The sequence below is a fragment of the Narcine bancroftii genome, chromosome 3 (genome assembly GCF_036971445.1).
Source record: "Narcine bancroftii isolate sNarBan1 chromosome 3, sNarBan1.hap1, whole genome shotgun sequence".
In the NCBI taxonomy this organism is placed as follows: Eukaryota; Metazoa; Chordata; class Chondrichthyes; order Torpediniformes; family Narcinidae; genus Narcine; species Narcine bancroftii.
Window position 1 is genome coordinate 366885422 of NC_091471.1, and position 24011 is coordinate 366909432.

At 40.8% G+C, this 24011-nt stretch overlaps 1 protein-coding gene across 14 annotated transcripts in view; it reads right to left on the reverse strand.

The window, feature by feature from the left end:
- The window catches only part of rbfox3a (RNA binding fox-1 homolog 3a), a 644989-nt gene that overhangs the window by 17508 nt on the left and 603470 nt on the right, over positions 1–24011 (reverse strand). For 10 of the 14 annotated variants that reach the window (XR_011354963.1, XM_069930251.1, XM_069930255.1 and 7 more), the window contains 4 exons: positions 21892–21956; positions 2696–2774; positions 2090–2167; positions 1377–1449 (listed from right to left, as the gene is read on the reverse strand). Coding sequence is in view for 12 of the 14 variants with exons in the window: in XM_069930251.1 (XP_069786352.1) it covers positions 1377–1449; positions 2090–2167; positions 2696–2774; positions 21892–21956 (295 nt within the window). In the remaining 2 variants the exon portion in view is untranslated. Of the gene's footprint in view, positions 1–1376; positions 1450–2089; positions 2168–2695; positions 2775–18523; positions 18656–21891; positions 21957–24011 lie in introns of those variants that run through there. The other 4 variants (XM_069930254.1, XM_069930250.1, XR_011354964.1 and 1 more) reach the window with 4 other exon arrangements.

A 24011-nucleotide genomic window follows, 5' to 3' on the forward strand; every position in this document is an offset into this window, starting at 1 on the left:
CGATATGTGTATGAATTTAGCCCTGACATTTGATGATAATTGTACAAAAAAGTCTCGGGTTCTTCTGATTCTATTCAGCTAAACATATCTGTATCTGTCCTTATTATTTTTAAAATGCCTTACATTTTAATTAATTCCCTAGTTAACTTCCCTCCAATGTGCCCTAATTTAGTGGGCACGAAGAGCCCTCACTTCGAGCAAAGTTTCGCGTCTATCAGTGGCACAGTCTCTGGTTGGAATTCAAATGAGTGCTTAATGTTTTTGCCTTGCTGTGGTGAGCTATCCCACTTGACTTTAAATTGAGAGAGCTCATCACTGACAAGTAGGCTGGATGGAGAGTCACCCATTATTTTATAAAGTTATTAACTGAGAGTTTAAACATTCTCATTCCAAACGTAATTATGCAAATCTAAATTATGAACATGGTACCTTGAGAAGAATGAAGGGTTGCACCTAAGTATGACATTAAACAATGAGAAGTGAAATGAATAAGTATGCAGTAGAGTATTCCAAAATAAAAGTTGCTAAATTTTGAGCAATTATACCTGTAGTTTAGGAGAAGCTGGTTTCCCACTCAAAGGTTTAGTAAATAATACTATTTTCTGTTAGTACTCTTGATTCTTCTATGACATCATCAAATATAGTGTTGTTCGGAGAGAAGGTCATGGGTGAGGGATATTGCTTGGGTTGGGACATTGAATTTTCATCTCCCCTCATATGCACTTATGCAACAGTAGAAATAAGTGACCAGCCAGAGTTTGTAGAATCAATTTAATTCGTTTCTGACCTCCATGTTTCATTTGAACATGAAGCAGAACCAAGTTACGTGACATTGATGTTTATTTCAAATAAATGTCATCATTATTTTTGAGTATTTGAATACTTCCACCTACTTGTGACCCTCGCGTGAGGTCATGTAGCTCACCTGTTCCCCTGGTAATAGAATGAAAAAGCTTCTTCTTGATGCCAACAACTCTAGTTTCCAAATCTACACACACAATTTTGAATTATATCACTGGAGATTCAACCTGCCTAGATATTTGCATGCATTTCGCTTCTGCAAGCACAGGACCAGCATTCTGAGATGTTCGGTGTTCTACTTATTGCCCAGAATAAGCAATTGTTTGAGGCTTTATATGGGCTGAGATCTTGGAAATCAATGGGATATGTGGGAATTCCCATAGCCTAAAGACAATGGGCAGAAATCTTCCATAAAATCAAGTGAACGGTCACAGTTGCACAAAATCCAGTGTTCTTCCAATGTGACTTTGTTGGACTTCAGAGCAATATTGATCCAAACCGGAGAGAGTTCTGATTGGATTTGGTTTGATTAAATCCGTTTGGATTTTGGGTTCAGTTCAATGCTTAATCCCTACCTGGTAAGCCAACCAAGGACTGGCATTGACGGCATTCCTGGAGATATCTCTGAGATGAACCGTCCCACTCTCTCTAACGAGGAGGATGCCATGGTTGCAGGAGGTTAACATGGGGGAGGAAAGAAAATGGGGGAAAATGAGTGGGGGAACAAGAGATTCTCTAACTGGACATGTTGAAATTACAAGACAAAGCAGGCAGGAGCAAAGAAACTTTCTGGTAGTTATGACTAATAGAAATAATATAGAGAAGATCATTTTATGATGTCAGAGATGAGAGAGGACCAAGTTTACGTTAGCTAGTCTTTTAATAGCTAGCAGTTGCTTAATAACAGATTCTCCCAAACTACATAATTTTTAGGTGCAACAGAATTTATTTTAATTACATTTTTGTTTCAAATCAATAAGGAATTTACAAAGCCATTACCATAAAATCACCTCTTCAAGGTGAATACTTTACTTTCATAATTTTGATGTATTTCTAATAACTATATTTGAAGATGTGTGTTGTTTTGCTACATGTGGTATTTTTAAACTGTGGGAATACATTATCTGTAAATCCCACCGCATCTGTAGAAATGGCACTTTTGTCATGGGGTACGAAGAGCTTTCTCATGACAAAAAAATTCTTAATTGCTATCGGTATGTAACTGTTTCAACGTAATTAAATTTAACATATGAATAAGTGTAACACTAGTTTATGAATCTATGATTACCTGGTTGGCATAAACAAAACACACATTGGGCGTCAGTGAGGGGATGTAGTTTCTCCCAGTGCTTTCCTGTGTATATCTCTGCGGATAAACGTAGATATGTGACTTGGGTATCCTTTGTGAAACAGATCTACAGATAGACAGCCGCAGCCATTTTACCAGCATTGATTTGATTTTTATTTTATCTGTAGGTTTGGTTCATATGTATGTAGAGTCATGGACATCTAAAGGTACATTATTATATTGTTGTTTTTATCACATACACCAAGAAGCACCAAAGGCCTCTTCAATTGAACATAGAGGGAAGGCTGCACAAACATGATGTGTTTCTCCTCAGTTTAGAGTTAAAGCAACTTTAATTAGAAGAGCTTGGGCTTTAGGGATGAATTTTACATAAGGCTATGGCTGGACTTAAATTTTGAAGATGCTCAGCACTTTGCCCATTGGGGTCTTTACACTGCATTTAAAAGTACAATTTATGTGTTCCTGTAAATGAGTGCCTATGAAAGGACATACGTGCAAAGAAACGAGCTCACAAAGTACATGCTTATGTTTGGCTTTCTCTGCAGAATGCCAGTCACTACAGAAAGTGGGGTTATTGTTGCTTACCATGGTCCCAACGCTGTACGTTGCAGCTGGTGCAATTGTGTGGTGGTATGGGTCAGCCGCTGCATAGACTCTGCCATAACTGGAAAAGAAGGAGAAGTGCATTCATTACAAGTTCAGTCAAGGAGCTACCATCACTCCTACTAGGAACATCTAAGATAGGATGAAATACTAAATGAATTTTGATAACATTGTGCTCACTCAAATCTGACAACATATTCAGGGAGTCAGACAATGACAGTTCTTGCATCCCATCACGTGCCATGCTTAGCTTAGCGGAAAGCTCAACGCTAGTGCAGCGCCAGCGATCGGGACTGGGGTTCAAATCCCGTGCTGTCTGTAAGGAGTTTGTACATTTTTCCCGGACTGCGTGAGTTTCCTCTGGATCTCACTCTTCAAAACCTACTGGGGATTGGAGGTCAATTGGTTGTATTTGGACAGCACGGTCTTGAGGGCCAAAAGGGCCTGTTGTTGTGTTGTATATCTAAATAAGCTAACAAAGAAATGCTGGAAGAAATCAACAGGTCAGGGAGCATCCATGAGTTGAAATAGTAGGTGATTATCAAGGCTCATACAGAATTGGTGAACTTACATACATAGAGAGAGAAAACCTAAGTACAGGGATAGCTAAAGAAGAGATGCGGCCTGAGGATTCAGATTTAGGGGTTAATTAAAATTGGAGAAGTCAATATTCAGGCCGTTAGGTTTACCGTTGTTCAGTAGGAAGATGTTGTTCTTCCAGTTCACATTTAGCTTCACCTTGTAAATGGATGAGGCCAAGGACAGACGGATCATTATAAGAGTGGTTTAGGGTGTTGAAATGGTTGGCTACAGGAGGCTAGTTTAGACTCACACACAGAGCGTAGATCTTGCAGTCAATGGCAAGAACATTGACATTGACATTGCCCTCATTCCAATGTTGCTATCTCTTCTTTACCTATTCCTGTACCTTCTTTTTTTAACTTTTCTTTTCCCCCCCCCTCCCCCCCCCCCCCCCCCCCCCATGGTTTCTATCTCTACCTGTCTTTCCACCTCCCAACCCTTCTTTTCTATAATCATCCCTAGCTTCTTTCTCCCTTTACACTGGCAATTTCACCCATTCTCAAAACATTGATTGACCATTTCACCCACACATGCTGTCTGACCTGCTGAGTTCTTCCAGCAATTCTTCATTTGGTCAACAGACAATAGGTGCTGGAGTAGGCCATTCAGCTCATAGAGCCAGCACCGTCATTCACTTAGATCATGGCTGATCTTCCACTATCAGTACCCTGTCCCTGCCTTCTCTCCATAACCCTTAATTCCCCTGTCCACAAGAACCTTATCTAAATCCCTCTTGAACTTTTGCAGAGAACCCGCCTCTACCACCCTCTATGGCAAAGCATTCCACAGGCCAACAACTCTCTTGGGTACAAAAAAATCTTTCTCATCTCTGCCCTAAAGGACCTTCCCTGTATTCTTAAACTATGGCCTCTAGTCCTAGTCTCCCCCAATATCGGGAGCATGTAATCAGTATCTATCGTGTCCAATCCTTAATAATCTTATATACCTCAATCATATCTCCCCTCATCCTTCTAAATTCCAACATATCCAACCCCAATTTATCCAACCTTTCGGCGTGCGTCAAGATTCCAGCATCTATAGCTTTTGTGTTTTTCTACATACAACTATTACTTTTCAAACATTGAAGTAAAAGCATATGCAAAATGTTTCAACATATTTTAATAAGGTATAAATCAAAGCAAGAAACTTGTACAACCTACTTGTTAGTATTTGGCATTGTACCCAAACTTAATGCAGATCAGATATACTCCATCTTCTCAACTGAAAACATCCAACACTCCCCAATGAGTTCTGTTCTTTTCTAAATAATTCCGAGTAATTTTGCTTGTTAATTAGCAAAATACATATTTATAACATATATCTGGTAAGCACACTCGTGGTGTGAAGAATTTTACCACACAGCTTCAAACGCAGCCATGGTAGTGTAATCAAATTGAAGTGGTTCAGTATAAACTCTTTACCAGAAGGCACTCCAGTACAGAATTAACAAGTTTATTCTGTGTGCGTATGTATGATCTACCATCGAGTGCTCTCAGAGACAATTTCCCATTCAATTTACTTCAACTAAAAGTAACTGCCAGGTAAAGACACATTTTCAAAGTGTGCTGCATCCTTTCAGAAGATATTAGATATCTCCTCATCATTTGGCCCATGTTCAACATTTACAAGATTTCTCATGAAAAGGAGGGTGGACGGCACAAGAGTGCACATTCGTCCACACCACAGTCATTTCAAGTGCAAGCACCTGGCAAGCAATAACTTGCATGGTGAAAACAGTCAATATCACAATTGCATTAGGATTTTAATGACTGACTGTTTCAAAGTTCAGATTTATTCAAAGTTTGAACATTTAGACAGGTGAATCGGTTCATTTCTATGCCCGAATATTTTGTGAGCTCTGGTGGAAGAAAACAAGATCCATTTCTTTTTTGGTTCCGACCCAGCCAGTTCCAAAATTAACAATCTTATGCATAGTCTGATCATGTGGATCAAATCTAATGAAGCCCGAAGAAACTTTGCAAGGCAGATACAGAAAAGCAGAATTTTTTTTTGCTGTTGGTAAAATGTCTTTGAAAAGCAGATGGTCTGGCCTGACTGAACATAAAGCATTGATCCAAGCCAGTCCCAACCCATAATAAAAAGTGCATTCCTGAGAAACAGGCTATGTTGTTGGGATCTGCTAATAGATGCTGCAACGTAATACTGTACCCATTTTCCTCTGTGATATGGAGGAGATAAAGTGTCCAGCATTACCAGGAGCCATTTAAATGTATACTTCACATCAAAGGTGCAGTTAGTTCAAAATAATGGGGAAATAACAGAAAAGATAAAATTTTTAACCGTGTATTCAATTTATGAAACAAATCAATAACTTATCAGGGAAGAAATCAGAACTAGCTAAATGTTCTTACTTGAGGTGTTAAAGCAAAACCAAATTGAAAACCAGAGCAAAATCGAGTTCTATCCATAAAAGTCACATCCTGAAATTAGAGCTGAAGAAGGCAACGCAACATGTAATCAGACAAGGAGATGTTTGTTTAAATTGTCCATCCAAATTCACTGAATCACTTTCATTTGACTGCTGTGGAAATAAATATTACTCAGTAATTAAACACTAATGCTATTTTTTTCCTCTCCAGTGAACAATTCACATTTGGTAAAATTAACTCCAGAGATAGAAATTGAAATAAGTGGACAGAAAATATTCAAACTCCTTCCAAAGCATGTAAATCAAAGAAGTAATTTATAACTCACTGATGCAACGTTGGTACACAACAACTAGTCTGGACTCAGCTTGGCCCCAACACAACAACATAATAATCGCCAGTCTTTGTGATGTTGATTTAGAGGGTACCAGAGCTGTTATTTCTTTTTGCTTTGGGCTTGCTTTACATTCTGATCCCTTCACTTTCTGTGTAGGTTCTGACTCCCAGTGAATCCTACGTGCTATTTCCTCCCCATCAAAATTAATCCACAAGAGGTAAAACCGTTTGGCTTTACTGGGAACTGAATATTCGAAAGGTGAAGAGGATGGAGGGAGATGTGGAATATGATTCCATGTAGTCGCCAATGGTTTGTCTTCAGTAAATCTGTCAATCTTTATTTTTGGGTCTTGGGCTCCTCTTCCATTCAACTTTGCGTCATGGATTCTGAGACTAAACGCTATTTCCAGCAACTGGAAATGTGCTCACCCATTTAAGATTTCAAAGTGATCGTCAATGTGCCACGTGAGAAACAGGCATTCAATTGAGTTTTCCCCTTTCTAGTTTTGCCTACCAGAGGAATGTGGAAACACCACTCAAATCATGTTAAAGATAATTAACACATCAGTGAACTGTACTTTCAAACCTATAACAGAAATTTAAACCAGTATGTTCAGTTTGCAATATGTGCTGAGTGAACTCATCTCATTCAGAGTAAGCCACTTCAACCTATCAAGTCACCATTGGGTACCTGGACAAAGAAGAGAAGCATATTCACCTGTGATATCAGTGAACCTTGTTGGAAGGCAAGTGTGTGCAAATATTGGGACTATCAGATGGCCACTGACTCTCACTGACACATGAAGAAAGACGAGCAAGGGGAAGCTTTGGAGAAATGTTAGGATACTGGAGATTGTAGTCAAAAGAGTTCAGGAAAAGAAAGATGAGAATAAATGGAAAATTAAAATAAGCATTTCTTCAATTTACTATTGGTTCTTAATAAACATGATGAAATAAAATCTTTCCCACTTTTCTTGAGCTCGGGGTTGAATGTCTGTATTATAACCAGCTGTGCACTGCTAAGGACTTGTGTGTTGAACTTTGCAGTTGTTTAAAGAATTTGTATTTTCATTAAGCTTTTGTCTTCTTTCTCTTTCTTCTTTGGCTTGGCTTCGCGGACGAAGATTTATGGAGGGGGTAAAAAGTCCACGTCAGCTGCAGGCTCGTTTGTGGCTGACAAGTCCGATGCGGGACAGGCAAATAACTTTAAATCATACATTTGTTTCAAACCTATTTAAAAACCATGAACTTTGTTGTTTTGAGTTTTCTTTGACATGCATTTAATACATTGAATGCAAAGGACATTTGCGGTAAATGGTCGGGGACTGAGGAGTGCGGTAGAACAGAGGGATCTGTAGAACAGATACATAATTCCCTGAAAGTGGTGTCACAGGTAGATAGGGTGGTAGAAGAGAGCTTTTGGCATATTGGCCTTCATAAATCAAAGTACTGAGGGCAGGAGTTGGGATGTAATGGTAAAGTTGTATAAGACATTGGTGAGGCCAAAGTTGGAGTCTTGTATGGAGTTTTGGACACCTAAGATATCAATAAGATAGAAAGAGTGCAAAGAATATTTATTATGATGCTGCCCGGACTTCAGGAACTGAGTTACAGGGAAAAGGTTAAACCGGTTAGGACATTATTTCCTGGAGTGTAGAAGAATGAGGCGAGATTTAATAAAGGTATTTAAAATTAGGAGGGGGATAGACAGGGTAAAGGCTTTTTCCACTGAGGGTCGGTGAGATACAAACCAGAGGACATGGGTTAAGGGTGAAAGGGGAAAAGTTTAGGGGGAACTTCTTCACACAGCTGAATTGATGAATGAGGGCTCAATTTTAACATTCGAGGTATTTGGACAAGTACAAGGATGGGAGAGGGATAGGGGGCTAGGGACTGGGTGCAGGTCAGTGGGACTAGGCAAAAAAAAATTCAACGCAGACTGAAAGGGCCGAAAAGGCCTGTTTCTGTGCTGTAATGTTCTATGGTTCTATAATTCTTTGTTAGTGAAAGAAAACTTTTTAAAACTGCAAAACAGCCTATATCTCAGATGCTTCTTTAAAGTGATAAACTACAAATGAAGTTTGTGTGCTGCAGATAACAGGGATACAGCGAGCGACAAACCAGGAAAGGGCGAATTCTAAATTTAAATTAAAAAATTTAAATGTAATTTTGGATATACAGCACGGTAACAGGTCATTTTGGCCCATGAGCTCATGCTGCCCAATTTACACCCAATTAACCTACACCCCTGGTTCGTTTTGTACGGTGGGAGGAAACTGGAGCCCCCAGGGAAAACTCACCCAGACACGGGGACAACGTACAAACTGTGCAGGATTCCAACCCTAGACCCGATCACTGGCGCTGCAAAGGCATTGCGCTAACTGCTACGCCAATAATGATGCAATAATTGCAATGTTACGTACATTTAATTCTGTTGGATTTCCACTCGGAGGATGTCTGCGATTGTCTGAGAAATATCAAAAGCCAGAAAGCATCTGCTCTTAAATAATTTGACATGGATTTCATCTGGGAGAATCCTTTAAAACTACATGCACTACAAATTGGCAAATTAATTTGTTGATGCAAACTGTGTTTGGATTCTCTGAAGGAAGATTGCTTAAAAGGAAAAACTGAAACATGCCATTGAAAATCTTGAACATAGTAAACATAATTTCCCCAGTCTCTTTGTATGCATTATCTTATCCAGAGCTATCTGAAAAAAAAAACAGACATGAAGCAATTACAGGGTTTAACAACCTGGATCTGAGATAAAAGTGATTGGCTGCTATTTCCCTGCTTACTTTTTTCATTTTTTTATGCACGAGTATCACATTTGCCCTTTGCAGTGATTCCATTTTGGAAATCTTTTCAGTGAAGTATAGTTCCCATTGCTTACTTTACCTCAATGCACTTTTAGTGCCATGAACTTTCAAAAAAATCTTTCCCCAGTTGTGAAATTCCCACATTCCTGTTATCATCTTCCATTTTGTCGAACATAGAACTTATAGCACAGGAACAGGCCCTTTGGTTCTCAATAGGCCTTGTCACACAGAAAACCCACTTAATTGGCATGTGAACAACTCGTCTTTAAAGGCACTTCGGGCCGTTCACACTGAACCAAGAAATGCCGGGTCAGTGCAACTTTTTACTTAAGCAAGCTGGCATCCTGGAGCAAAAGAAGGTGGGACCTGTAGCAGCCTTTTATTGTCCTGGATCTGGCAAGTCCTAAACCTTTTGGACAGAAGCCCATTGCAGAAACCTTGATAGTATCAGACATGGGATGAAAATGATTCCCCCCCCCCACCCCCATCCCACATTCATTGCATTTATATAGGTAAGTGAAGCAGTTAAAAGGCCGTTAATTCCTGTCTTTTAATGGCTGTGTAAAAGGGGCTAACGTCTGCACTGAACATGATGGTAATTCTATTTTATAGATTGCTCCCTTGAGCCACTATGTAGAATCTAGAATCTTTTCTCACGCTGACTCTTTACTTTTTGATTCCAGATTATTTCATTAACTGAATTTAAACTACTCATCTGTTGTCGTGGGTTTTAGTTCTAGGTTTCTGCAAAGCTATCAGTTCAATGACAAAATCCCTCTGCCACTGCACCCAAGCATGCCTGCAGAAGATATAGTTCCATTACATTGCCAATGTGAAGTAAAATACAAACTGTTCTGAGATTCGGATTTGTGAAAAGTTTTAATTTGTCTTACGGGACATTGGCATTGATGAAGTTAATTGCTTTGCAATTATGTTCACTGTTGCAGTGGTAAATGTCAACGAGTGCCAGCAAAATGGCTTAAAATGTTCTGGATCTTCTCCAAACCCATTTGAAAAGACTGACAATTGTTAGGGCTTTGACCAATGAATTGAATAATTCTACATCAACATCATATCACAAACTTACATAGTGTCATATAGAAAATCAACTAAAATAAAGGATCAATGATCCATGAAATATTGCCAGCGACAGTTTTCTGAACCCTGGATTTTTAATCCAGTTGATTTGTACTGATGAAAGTTAATGAGCTATTTAAAAATATAGATATGTGTCAAGATATTTTGATAAATTCAATAGAACACTGTGCTTCTTAACTGTTTAATTTGATTCTTTCTCTAATATGGATTTTGTGCTGATTCCAAATAACAATCCAATAACACATTTAATTTTGAGTCATTTTTCTCCAAACCCAAATGCTGGTATATTTATGTAGGACTTCCTTGAGCTCTTGATGTGCCATAATGGACAGGCCACCACCAGAGATGGAGAGTGGATAGGCTGGATCGATGTATTTGGCCAGCAAGAACCCCTCCTATTGGTTCACATGCACCCTGGCCTTTAAACCTGCATATTTTAATCAGTCATAGATAGAATGAGATTGGCCTCACCACAGTTTCCAAAATCCTTAAATTTCCATTAATATCAACGCTACCATCATAAGCATAACTGATAAAGTGGCTTTTATGTGATCAAGAGTCTTTAACAATAATTGCATTGGAAGTTTATAACTTCATTTTAACACACATCAACTAAAACACATAAATGTAATCCTTTGTCAAAATTTTCAGTTCTGTGTTTACCAACATCTACAATTTTTTTCTGAGGGTGTAAAAAAGTTGAAAATGAAGAGTCATCTAAATCTTATCAGGTGAACTGAAGAATTAGGTTTAAAAACAGTTTTTCTTTACCATCCACTCCACCCACCTCTTGAAGAACATTCAAATCAGTTAAATGTGCAATATAACACATAGGAGAAAAGCATTTCTACACAGTTCAGATGGAGTTCTACTTGAAATGTGCTCACTTGCAGTTTGTGTCTTCATTTTGCAGACTTTCAAACTCATGAAATTCCACATTTTTAAGGAATACAGGGACATTAAAGCAAGTGAATGTTCATGTCACCAAAGAGGAATTTCTCAGAAGAATAACTTGGTCATTGACAATTGCTGCGCAATCAATTAGTATTCAACAATTATGGGTAAGAGTTGACTAAATCATTGGTTTGATCTTTATGATCCTGATCTCCTCAGGGATGGACATTTTCATGCCTTCTGTGAAAATGAAGGGGTCGGCTTGTGGTGCGCTGAGGTAGTAGCGAGCAAGCACAAAACTCAAAAGACTAAACAACAGGCTTTATTCCAGTAAAAGTCTGAACATCAGTTCATGCCTTGGTGGCTCCCTGGAGGGGCCAGCTCAGATCTATAGTCAGGTCGGCTGATTGACAACCAGCCAGGCGGAGTCAGCCCCTTAGGTGGTCTTCCTGCAGGTACAGAGATCACCCCCTGCAGTAGGCTGGTGGTCGTATCACCACAGGGCCTAAATCTTTTCCACTGACTTCTCAACAAGGCATGCCTTTATTAATGTTGTAAAGGAAAAGATGGGGAAGAAGTAAAACATGAAAGTTCACAGACCCCATGATTGAAGTAAAAACGTGATGCTGGAGACACTCAGCAGGTCAAACAGTGGACTTTATATCAGAAAGATAAAGATACAGAACCAACATTTTGAGCAAACCACAGCAAGAAGGCAAAATGTTCTCACCTTCAATCAGTAGTTCAGCTTTTATTTCCACTTCCCTCAGCCTTTAATGTAACATCAAAGATATCAGACAACCTTGAACCACTGGATACAGGAAGTACAACAATAGAAGCAGGTCAAGAAGCCCTAATAGAATCTACAGGATGCTCGAAATGAGAAATAGAAATTAAATAAAAAGCTGCAAACACTGTCGGTGAGGCAGCACGGCTTCTTAACATGTTTTCTCTCCTTATCAATTTTGACCTGAAACATTGTTTTGTTTCTCTTTCCACAGATGCTGCCTGACCTGAATGTTTCTGCATTGCTTTTATTGCATGATGAAGCTATGTGGTAGAAGTTTGTATTTATTCTTCACCAAGGTCTTGTTCTACTCCATTTCATTTAACCCCATCAGCAAAACCTATTCCATTTTCCCTTATGTTTTTGCCCAGTTTTCCCTGATAGGTTCTATCAGTAACCACGAGGTCGAGAGTTGGGCAATGATAGGCTTATCAATTTAATAAACATGAGACTTTGGCTGGCCCAGATCCAGGTATAGGAATGCTGGAAGGGAGGAGGGAGGTCGACCTTTATGGCCAGGTCATAAGGGGCGGACACAAAGGAGATGAGTCACTAGTGGGCGGGCCAGCCTCATACATACAACAGCACACAGGTAGGAAATAATGTAGAAGGAGAAAACATATCACTACATTCCCTTAAAAGCATCTATATCTCAGGAGACGATTATGATCTTGCTGGTTTAAAAATTTTTATTTTGAACCCCAAGTCTCCATTTGAACCACTCTGTTGTCAACAAGCATTTTATTCAGAAACCAAGACTAGAAAGAAAGGACATGGTCTAATTTCAGAACCCAAGCCCATCTTCTAGCTGTAATTTAGGATCTGATGCCATGGATCAAAGGCTTCAAAGCACTGTTGACATAAGCATCAGATACTGAATAGTATTTAAAACTGGGTAACTGATGACGATGCAGTTTTTTGAAATAAGGTGGCCTTTGCGTGTGAACTCCAGATAAAACCAGGGGCAGGCATCCCTAGTGACCAGAGTGACAGACACACAATATGGCACTTCAAAAGATCTTCAGCTTTTTGGCAGTTGGTGGCTGACTTGCAATTGAATACCTCACACTTGGGATTTACTCAATGCTGACAGTTCTACTCTGGAGATCCAATAAGATTGTCAATCAGTATCTCAAATGCTATCTCTCAGCACTGTCCATTTCTTCACTTCTAACTTGCATCTTTGGTCTGGTTTTAATTACACTGAACAATGATGATTTTGCTTCATGAACATTTTTGGGTGTATTTTATGGATTTTGGGCTTCTGATCAAAGAAATCACCTTAAAAAATTTTCATTTTCTGTACCATTTTTTAGATTTAACCTACAGTACAACTCCTGATTATCTGAAATCGGATTCTTCGAAATCCTCAATTATCTGAGTTTTTTAAAAAAAAATTGATAAATGAAGATATCTGAAACAAATCAAAAATCCTCATTTATCTGAAATTTTTTTTGGAGCCAAACTGACTGGGGATGTCGGCTGCCGGTAGCTCCCGGCAGTACTGGGGACATCAGGATGCCGGCGGCAGTGGGAACCTCAGTCTCCCGGCACCAGCGGGGCCTCAGTAGGGAAGTGTCGGTGATCGGTGGTGGCCAGCCTTTTTTTGGTGAGAATTAAACATTATTTTTAATGATTAAAAAGCCTTACCTTGTTGTTTGTTGTCGTTTAATCACCATGACAAGTGATTTACTGTTGCCACTGGACTGTTTTTTTAAAATGACAGTTCTCCGATAAAACATTTATCTGAAATAGGTCCGGTCCCAACTATTTCGGGTAATGGGAGTTGCACTGTATTTTTGTGAGGTCCTGTCATATTTTTAACATGCTTCAAGCATACAAAGCCATGTCTTTGAAAATTCATTTTCTGCATTAGCACTTGGTCGTCTTCCCTGCTGATCTCGGTGCCGTCAGTGATGAACATGGTGAAAGGTTTCACCAGGACAGTGCGACCAGGAAAAGCATATCAGGGCAACTGGAATCTATCAATGTTGGCTGTCTATTGTTGGATACTGATACGAGATACAAACGAAAATCAGCTGCAAAACATTTTTAGGTTAGTTGAACTATGGCAATGTGTCAACATCATTATGTGATTAAATGTGCTAAATTCAATAAAAGTTAATTTAATGTTTCTCCAACCTCCTATGTGATAAAGCAAATCTGAAATTATCTTGGTGTTCAGCTTTAAGTTGTCTACCGTGGTCCACCATTTTGGAGCAAGCCTTTTTAAAAAAATGTTGTCCAGTGATATTTGCAGAGCAACACACAAGGAAAATGTTAAAGGAACTCAGTGGGGGTCAGGCAGCATCCATGGAAAGCAAGCGGCAGTTGGGTATTTCCGGCCCAAAACGCCTCATCAGGAATAGCAAAAACCAGGCAGCCCACCCAAATAAAAAGTGTCTGGATGGCACACACGGGGGATACAGGAATGGAAAATGGAATTGAAGTGGGAGATCCTTGCTGTTGAGCAGACAGACAGAGATGTCAGTGTGGGAACAGGAAGTGGAATTGAAGGTGCAGGGCACACGGTGTCTGTCCGTGGCCTAATGAATTGCCAGGTAGCGGCCGCACATAAATTGGAGAAACAGCACCCTATATTCCGTTTTGATCTGCTGAGTCCCTCCTCCACCTTCCTTGTATGCTGCACCAGTTTTTCAGTAACTGTTTACTTGCTGACTTCTTAGTGTATCAGCCTGTGCCACAGCCAATGGTGGGTCCATCTCAACTTCTGCAAACCAGATTTGAAACTTGCCTCTGCCCTCCTCTAGTCCTAGCTAATGAAGTTGGAGGAAACATTATTCATAAGGAACTGTCAAATTATTTTTTGCTGCAAATGTAGAAGTAGAGCTAAACGTGCGGCATAATTGCATAAGCGTGTTGAACAGTGACATGAATTTCAGAGGTAGACTATCATGTTCTCAACTGCCTGTTTTGTGCAGATAGCATTACTGATCAGGGGCAAAATTCTCCAAACTGCAATTTTTTTCCCCAGGTTTTTACTTCTATTACAAAAAAGAAAAAGAACTGCAGAAAAAAAAAATGGACTCCGTTAAAAACAGAAACCTGGGAGAAAAATCATATTTTAAATGTACTTTATAAATGTAAGTTTCATTGACAAGACTGGTATTTATTACTCATCCCTCTTTGTCCTCGGGAAGCTGGCAGTGAGCTGCCTTTACTGAATTGATGCAGTGCTTGAAGTACTCCCACAGAATCAATGGAGAGGAAATACCTGGATCCAGTGAAGGAACAACTAAATATACCGCACATCTCTCACTTTCTCTCTATACATGTCTGTGTGTGTGTGTGTGTGTGTGTGTGTGTGTGTGTGTGTGTGTGTGTGTGTGTGTGTGTGTGTGTGTGTGTATCTATATACATTGTATATAGATGTGTGTATTATGCATATATATGTCTATCTTATATATATATATATATATATATATATAAACACAATAATCTTATCCATGTACCATATATTATATCTACACATCTATCTCTATATAGCTATATATAGTGTGCATCTATCCATGTTTGTCTATCTTATAAATATATAAACACACATACACTTATCTATGATATCCTGAAGAAAACTGAGGTCCTCCATCAGCCAGCTCCCCACCATGACTACCAGCCCCCTCACATCTCCATCGGGCACACAAAACTCAAAACGGTCAACCAGTTTACCTATCTCGGCTGCACCATTTCATCAGATGCAAGGATCGACAATGAGATAGACAACAGACTCACCAAGGCAAATAGCGCCTTTGGAAGACTACACAAAAGAGTCTGGAAAAACGACCAACTGAAAAACCTCACAAAGATAAGCGTATACAGAGCCGTTGTCATACCCACACTCCTGTTCGGCTCCGAATCAAGGGTCCTCTACCGGCATCACCTATGGCTCCTAGAACGCTTCCACCAGCGTTGTCTCCGCTCCATCCTCAAAATTCATTGGAGCGACTTCATCCCTAACATCGAAGTACTCGAGATGGCAGAGGCCGACAGCATCGAGTCCACGCTGCTGAAGATCCAGCTGCGCTGGGTGGGTCACGTCTCCAGAATGGAGGACCATCGCCTTCCCAAGATCGTGTTCTATGGCGAGCTCTCCACTGGCCACCTTGACAGAGGTGCACCTAAGAAGAGGTACAAGGACTGCCGAAAGAAATCTCTTGGTGCCTGCCCCATTGACCTCCGCCAGTGGGCTGATATCGCCTCAAACCGTGCATCTTGGCACCTCACAGTTCGGCGGGCAGCAACCTCCTTTGAAGAAGACCGCAGAGCCCACCTCACTGACAAAAGACAAAGGAGGAAAAACCCAACACCCAACCCCAACCAACCAATTTTCCCCTGCAACCGTGTCTGTCTGTCCCGCATCGGACTTGTCAGCCACAATCGAGCCTGCAGCTGACGTGGACTTTTACCCCCCTCCATAAATCTTCATCTGCGAAGCCAAGCCAAAGAAGAAAGAATATATAAACACATCTAAATGTATTTGTGTGTGTGTGTATCTATCTATATATGCATCTTTCTCTCATATATATATATTATATATATATATGTACACTGTATATATTGATGAGCCGAATGGCCTACTTCTGATCCTATATCTCATGGTGAGTGACTTGATAACAAAGGTGTGGCTGTTCCCAAGTTTGTGCTGCCTTGTCCTTTCTGCTACTACAAATTGCATGTTTGGTTAGAGCTGCTCGCGTGAGTATATTGTGGATGGAACAGATGGCGACCATGGGACAACACTGTGAGAAGGTGTGAATGTTTATGGTGGCACACAATCTGCCGTGCAATTGGACAATTTGTTGTGTGCGGTGCCAAATTTCTTGGGAATGGTGCTCATCCAGCCAAATGAAAAATATTTTATAGTGCATATGACCTGTAGAAATTTGAAAGACTTTGGGACTCGCAGAAGGTGACTTACCTGCCCCAGTCCACAGGATACACAAATTCTTACCCCCTTCCCTTTAGTCTTGATAGAAGATCCAGATCCGAAACATGGACTGACCATTTCTACCCACAGATGCCTGATCTGTTGTGTTCCTCCTACAACCCTTCACTGGTTCAAGATTCCAGCATCTGCAGATTTGGTACCCAAATTCTTACCAAGTTTCGTTGTCACACTTTTTGTGTGAGGAATCCAGCTGATCTCCAGAATCTGACAGAGACTGCAGAAGCTGGAATCTAAAGCTAAACACAATCTGCCGGAGGAACTCATTGGTCATAGTAATGTCGTGTATGGATTTTAGACTGCAGGCACGTAATGGCACACTCATGGAATTTTGCCGCCACACAGGCTGTCTAAAAAAGGAATGCACAGGAATTTGGAGTCAATTCCTGCACCACGATTTATCCTGAATGCCACCTCCCCCCATAACTTTTTGGAGGAAGCCTGCAGAGTAAATCATACCAGAAAAATTTGGTATGTCGGTCACTGCACGCCCAACCACCGGACTTGCAGTCTTGAAAAGGTGCCCAGTGTGAACGACCACACGGGAAATATGTTAACTCTTTCCCGTAATTTTCCTGACATTGCAGTCTAAAAACCATAATGGATTGTCAAGGATGGTGTTGGAGTGTCAGATAATGGTCATCTCCTGTTGGAGGTGACTATTATCTGACACTTACGAGGAGTGAATATTAATTGCCACTTATCACCCATGCTTGAATGCAGTCAAGGTCATGCAACAAACCACCATGAACTTTATTTTTTGCTGAGGAGGTGCAAATGGAATTGAACATTGTGAAATTACCTAATTACTAGTGAACACCCCCCCCCCCCCCCCCAATTTAGGATAGAATAATGGTCCACTGATGAAACAGAAGATATCACACCAAGAGCAGCTGCAAACAATATGCTAGGGCTGAATTGATTGATTTCCAACAACTGCAACTACCTTCCCTTGTGTGAAGAATGACTCCAATCAATTTTTAAAAATTTATATTTTTTTAAATTTAGACATGCAGCACGGTATAGGCCCTTCAGGCCCACGAAACTGTGCCACTTAAATACACCAAATAACCTATAACTCATTCGTTTTTGAATCACTGCAGTGTTAACCCATTAATGTTCACTGACCAGGGCTTCTGCATGCCAGAGTCAACTAAAAACCTTCTACATTTAAGTTATGGGTAGCCACCTTTTAGGTACAGATTTAAAATGTGTCCTCTCACCTCTTGGGTACACACTAGGCCGTTTCAAATTGCCTTGTAAAATGGGATTAACTAGGCAATTTCTAGGCCAAGCACAGGCTATTTGAAAGGGCTGAACCAGGCAAGACCGGTCAAATTCTATCTACCTCGGAAGTGGTCAGGGAGCCCAGTAAAACTCACCTGGGTATCTTCCCCTGCTGATTTGAAAGAGGAAATGGCTCCCCTGGTTACTCTGGAATTTTAAATAGAAAGAACACAGGGAACAGGGGATTGATTCCCTGTGGCTGGTGACGCATCACTCACCACATCACTGCAGGGGCGGGATTCCCCGTTAAGTTGCCAGGTTGGCAATTTAACGGGTGGGTTAGGCTGCTATTTGACAGGCGCATATGACCTAGTAATCTCACCCGGGTCCCAGGAGGGTTACCAGGTGCTACAATTTGAAAGCACCTAAAATATGGCTACAGTGAACCCTGGAGCCAAGATGTGAGCCTGACAAAATCCAAATTGAGCTTTACTGAATCAGTAACACTGGAGGATGGAAATTTTCTTCCGGAACTCTTTTGGGTGTATTTTATTGGTGCCGGTCAATAAAATCATTGTAAAATTTTACTATCACATGCTATTTTTAAGATGTTACCTATTTTTGTGATTTCCTGTCATATTTTTAACCTGTTTCAAGCAGACAAAACCATGAAGTGCAAACATGTCATTGAAAATTCATTTTCTGCATTCGTACTTGGACTCCTGATCTTGGTGCAGTCAGTATCGAACATGGTGAAAGATTTCACCAGGACATTGCAACCATGGAAAAGTGGTATCAGGGCAACAGGAATCCATCAATGCTGTCCGACATGAGAGGCATCAGATGCTGAGTACAAATGAAAATCAGCAGTAAAACATTTTTAGGTCACTTGAACTAACGAAATGTTTCAGCGTCATTATGTGATTAGACATGCTAAATTCAATAAAAGTTAATTTAATGTTTTATCAACTTGATACAGCAAATCTGAAACTATCTTGAAGTTGTCTATCATAATTCCCAATTTTTTTCCCCAGTGAAAATCGTTGTTCACTGTTATTGGTGAATAGAGACTGACATCTTCCATCATTATGAATAAATTAATTTGGTAATATTTTGCCAGATTCCACCTTCTATGCACAAGTTATACTTGAGCAATTCTGAACGTCATCAACAGATAGCAGTGTTGTAACTGCTTTGGAACTAGAAGCCCATCTAGTGCTGGAACATGACTTCACAGCCAATAATCCTATCACTTTCACTGTGTCTCGTGCTGGGTTCCATTTTTTGATGTGACATGTTTGAATTGGCTTCTGTGATTGTCAGAGACTTTGGAGGCTGAGATGGAACTATTGACTGAAGAGAGTTGTAAATGCTTCAGTTGAGGATGGGATTAGAGTTTGCATCTTCTTCCTCTATAGTTTAATTATCCAGATCATTTAAGACCAGACGTTGCAGTATTACAGCTTTGATCTGATGACTCACCTCTGTCTACAGCGTACTGGTTTTGTGGTTTAAGTTTGCCAGGTTGAGACATCATTTTCAGGTACATGTGTTTCCGCTTCTTAATTCCTCTCCACGTTCCTATTGAATCAGGCCACTCCCCTGGAATTGTTAGTAACAGGAGTGAGAGGGTTATGCCAAACCATGTGGTTGAAGATTCTACGCACAGGACAGGTGATGTGGCCAGGAATGTTGAGCTGGTGGACACTGCTATGGTCCACCAGTTCTCACATGCTTCAACCACAAAGATCTTTGCCTCAGAGGTAACTAACTGGAGTCTGAGCTTCTGAATGTTCTCTTTATATCTGAATCCAAGAATGCTGCATATCCCTTTAGAAAAGGCAGATTGTAGGAAATTTCTGCTTTTACCTTTCAAAAACGAAGCCCCGAGATGGACCTCAATGTCAATGTGATGTTAGTGCAGTATATGCTTCATGTTGAAAGCTTAGTTCAAATCAGGTCCGCTAAGTAAAAACCGCAGTCAGTATACAGCATGGAACAGGCCCTTCACTTTAACTTGTCCATGACCACCAATGTGGCATTCTGGGCTTTTGGCCCACATCCTTTGGTGGGCACTACTGAAGCTACTGTAATGGCAGCACTGCTACCCAGGAGACTGGAGACACAGCGCTGCTCCAAAGGGTTCAACCACCTGGTCCTAATGCCTGCACATCCTCTCCCTTTCACTCAAGCCCCCTTGTCCCAGAAACATGCTGCTGAATCTCCATTTCCTGATATTCTTGTTATAGCAAGGTGACCAGAGTTGCACAGAGTACTTTAGGTGCGGTTTCTCACCAACACCTTGTACAATGGAATCATGAGATCCAAACTTTTGTAATTGGTACCCAGCTAAATAAATGTGAGGACACCAAACATCTTCTTTGCCATTTTGTTCACCTGAGCCGCCAAGGTACTGACACTTCTAAGCAATTGAGATAACAGTGATGAACTGCTTAGGTTCTAGTCCAGTGGTTTAGGAGGACCATCGCCTTCCCAAGATCGTGTTCTATGGTGAGCTCTCCACTGGCCACTGAGACAGAGGTGCACCAAAGAAGAGGTACAAGGACTGCTTAAAGAAATCTCTTGGTGCCTGCCACATTGACCACCACCAGAGGCCTGATATCGCCTCCAACCGTGCATCTTGGCGCCTCACAGTTCGACGGGCAGCAACCTCCTTTGAAAAAGACCGCAGAACCCACCTCACTGACAAAAGACAAAGAAGGAATAACCCAACACCTAACCCCAACCAACCAATTTTCCCTTGCAACCGCTGCAACCGTGCCTGCCTGTCCCGCATCGGACTTGTCAGTCACCAACAAGCCTGCAGCAGACGTGGACATAGCCCTCCATAAATCTTCGTCCGCGAAGCCAAGCCAAAGAGAGAGATATTCTGATGGAAGGCCTTGGCCACTGGCCACGCACATCGGCAAATCATGGGTACGCTGCCCACTATTTATAACCCACTGAAATTCATGATTGGAAATCTGCAGACGATGGCACCTGCAAAGTGAATGGTCAATGGCACAGATTGCCCATAAGTTGGTTCCTTTCATATCGTCCACAAGCAAAACCAGTTCATACTTTCTCAGCTTCAACATGTGGCTCCACATTTAACTGACGCTTCATTTTAACAGTTCACAATGCCAAACTTTGGCTGATTTCTATATTGTTATCCACATATGAGACCAAGGGCATGACAAACATTTACATTTGTCAGTCTTTGGAGGGGCTCATATGCGTGTCCTTAACTCTACAAGACACTTGTTCACTAGGGTGGGGAAAGATTGAACAGCAGGATCTGTATTTATTGGAGATTAGAATACCAGGCACTTTTATTGAAACGTCAAATTCTTTTGAAGCTGAGCAGGGAAAATGTTGGAAGGGTGCCTTCCTTTGTGGGAGAGTCTAAGACTAGAGGGCACAGTCACAGTACAAGGGAGAGCTTATTTAAGACTGAAGTGAAGATTTTTTTTCTCCAAGGAGAGAGAGTCTATAGAATGCTTGCTCCAGATAGCTAGAGTGGCTGAATCCTAGAATATGTTCCAAGATGACATCAATAAATGACTTGAGGGTCATTGGGAGAGTGTGAGAAAGTGAACAAGGAACTTCGGATCAGTCATAATTTTATTGAATGATAGAGAAGCTTCAAGGGACCGAAAGTTTGACCTCTTCCTATTTTATATGCTCAACAATCACCTTGGTATTAAATTTAAGCATAAACTGATTATGAGGTATGAATGAATTAAGTAATGGTTCTTAGTTTAAACTAGTCCATTGTTATCTTAATACCATTATAGCTAAACTGTAAATTTATCTACAGTCATGGTTATATACACAAGATTTAACCATTATTACTTTTTGACTTTTTGAGTGGTTCCATGAAATTAAGATAATATTTAATAAACACTTGGCAAATAAAGACCAGATCTGTAGTAATATATAATGAACATTGAGACATAGGCAGAACTCACTTTGGTCGTCCAGGCTTTGTGATAAACGAAAGCACGAATGAAGGTACAATTTCTACAGCATGAAGAAATGAGGCAATACATTAAATGGCAAGCTGCTTTCTCTGGTCATACCTGTCACTGTATGCGGCAGCTGCAGCCGCAGCAGGCTGGGCATATCTGTATGCTGCATAGCCTCCCTGGAACAGAAAGAGGAGCATTGTTACATTCAGCATGTAATGGACTGGTACTGGCACAAATGATGTTTGGAACACAGAGGAGGTGAAATGGTCAGAGGTGCAGAGCAACTTCTTCTTTTCTTTGGCTTGGCTTCGCGGACGAAGATTTATGGAGGGGTAATGTCCACGTCAGCTGCAGGCTTGTTTACTGCAAGGCAGTCAAAGGATGAGCAGTCATTACCTATTACAGTACTGCCATTTGGATTCAAGAGCCAGTCAAAGCATTGTTGTGGCCTTTGGAGAGAGCCGCATTAAGGTTACTATACTTCACTGGGCCACTAGCAGTTTTAAATGTGAGGCCAGACAAATTCCCTATGAACTGAACATTTTTTTGATAAGTTAGTGCAAGGTAGGGCAGCTGGGATGGAACACCGATCGTTGATGTGAAAAGTCATCAGAATTTTGACATGACCTGATATTATAGATAAATGTCCATTCACATTCTCAGATATAGTAAAAGTCAAAAAATCCTGAAGCCAGAAATCTAGACCACCTGAGAATCTGGACTTCTCAACAAGTCTCGGCTTTTGCATGTGTGCTTTGCAGCATGCATTGTGTGAGAGTGTGCATACATTGCATTAGCGCTACAGATGAACTGCCCAAGAATCCGGAAAATCTGTACCGACCCAATCCCAGAGCAGTCCAGATTTTAGGACTTTTACTGTATCCCTGAAATACACAAAAGTGCTGGAGAAACTTAGCAGTTCATGCAGTAACTAATTGAATTAAATGGTAACTAGCATTTTAGGCCTGAGCTCTTCATCAACCTTGAAGGCCTCAGGTCCCATATGTTGGTTAACCTTTACCTCCTATAGGCGTTGCGTGACCTGCTGAGTTTCTCCAGCACTTTTATGTATTGCACTACAATCACTTTTTTGCAACTGCACTTTCCTGTTTAACTCCTAAGAGTATCTGCAAAAACAAGCAGACACTTTAAAAAGCAAACAGAATTAATCCTTGCCTGTAGAATGCTAAACCCACCCATTTCCCCTAGTGAATTATCTCGACACTTGAAGATTAAAATCTGTGCAAACATTGAAATCCAGCATCAAGGAATGATTTGCCTTGTCAATTATTTGGGGGCTTTCTAATTATTTCATTATATTTCAAGGAATCGCTTTGGATTTATTGAAACAAATCTCATCTTTTTTTTGTAAACTTAGAAGATAACACTGAGAGTGCTCAATTTCATCCTTTCAAAAAGTCTCAAATGATGCTTTTAGCTTTTATTAGATTTGTCATTCTTTTAGATGCTTTTTCACCCTTCATTTAAAACATAATGGTGTTATGGATTTGGTGGTACTGCCTGGTGCTCAGCTTGAACTGCAATGGAAGAGGTCTTAAATAATACAGATGTATTTATAAGTGACACATTGGAGAACAGACGTGCCCAGAAACCATCTGTCCTTCCCTCTCCAATGCATTAATCGGTAATACCAGACTGAAGAAAACAATGTTTTGTTGCACTGCTACTATACTGTTGCAGTCAAACACGAAAGTCTGCAGATGCTGAGGTTGTAGTAAAAACACTCAGAAACGCTGGAGGAACTCAGCCGGTCTCGCAGCGTCCACGGGAGGTAAAGAGATATTACGAACTTTTTGGGCCTGAGGCCTTCTTCAGGGTATAAGCAAAAGGCAGGCAAGCATCTTAGTTAAAGACGAAAGTTTAAGGGAGGAGAATGGAAGGGGGGAGGAGTCTAGTCGTAGCAGCCAAAAAGTGTTAATTGGCTATGATAAGAGGAAAGGTGAGAAATGATTTGGGCTCTGTGAAAGGAGACATAGGGAAAAGGGAGGAGGGGAGGAGAGCGAGAGAGAGAGAGAGAGAGAGAGAGAGAGAGAGAGAGAGAGAGGGGGGCAGACAGACAGAGCTGGGGGAAAGGTGACGGGGTGGGTTAATAAAAATCAGAGAAGTTGGATAATGCTATCTGGTGGGAGGGTGCCCAGATGGAAGATGAGGTGTTGTTCCTCCAATTTGCAGGTGGCTTCAGTCTGGCAGTGAACGAGACCATCAAGGCC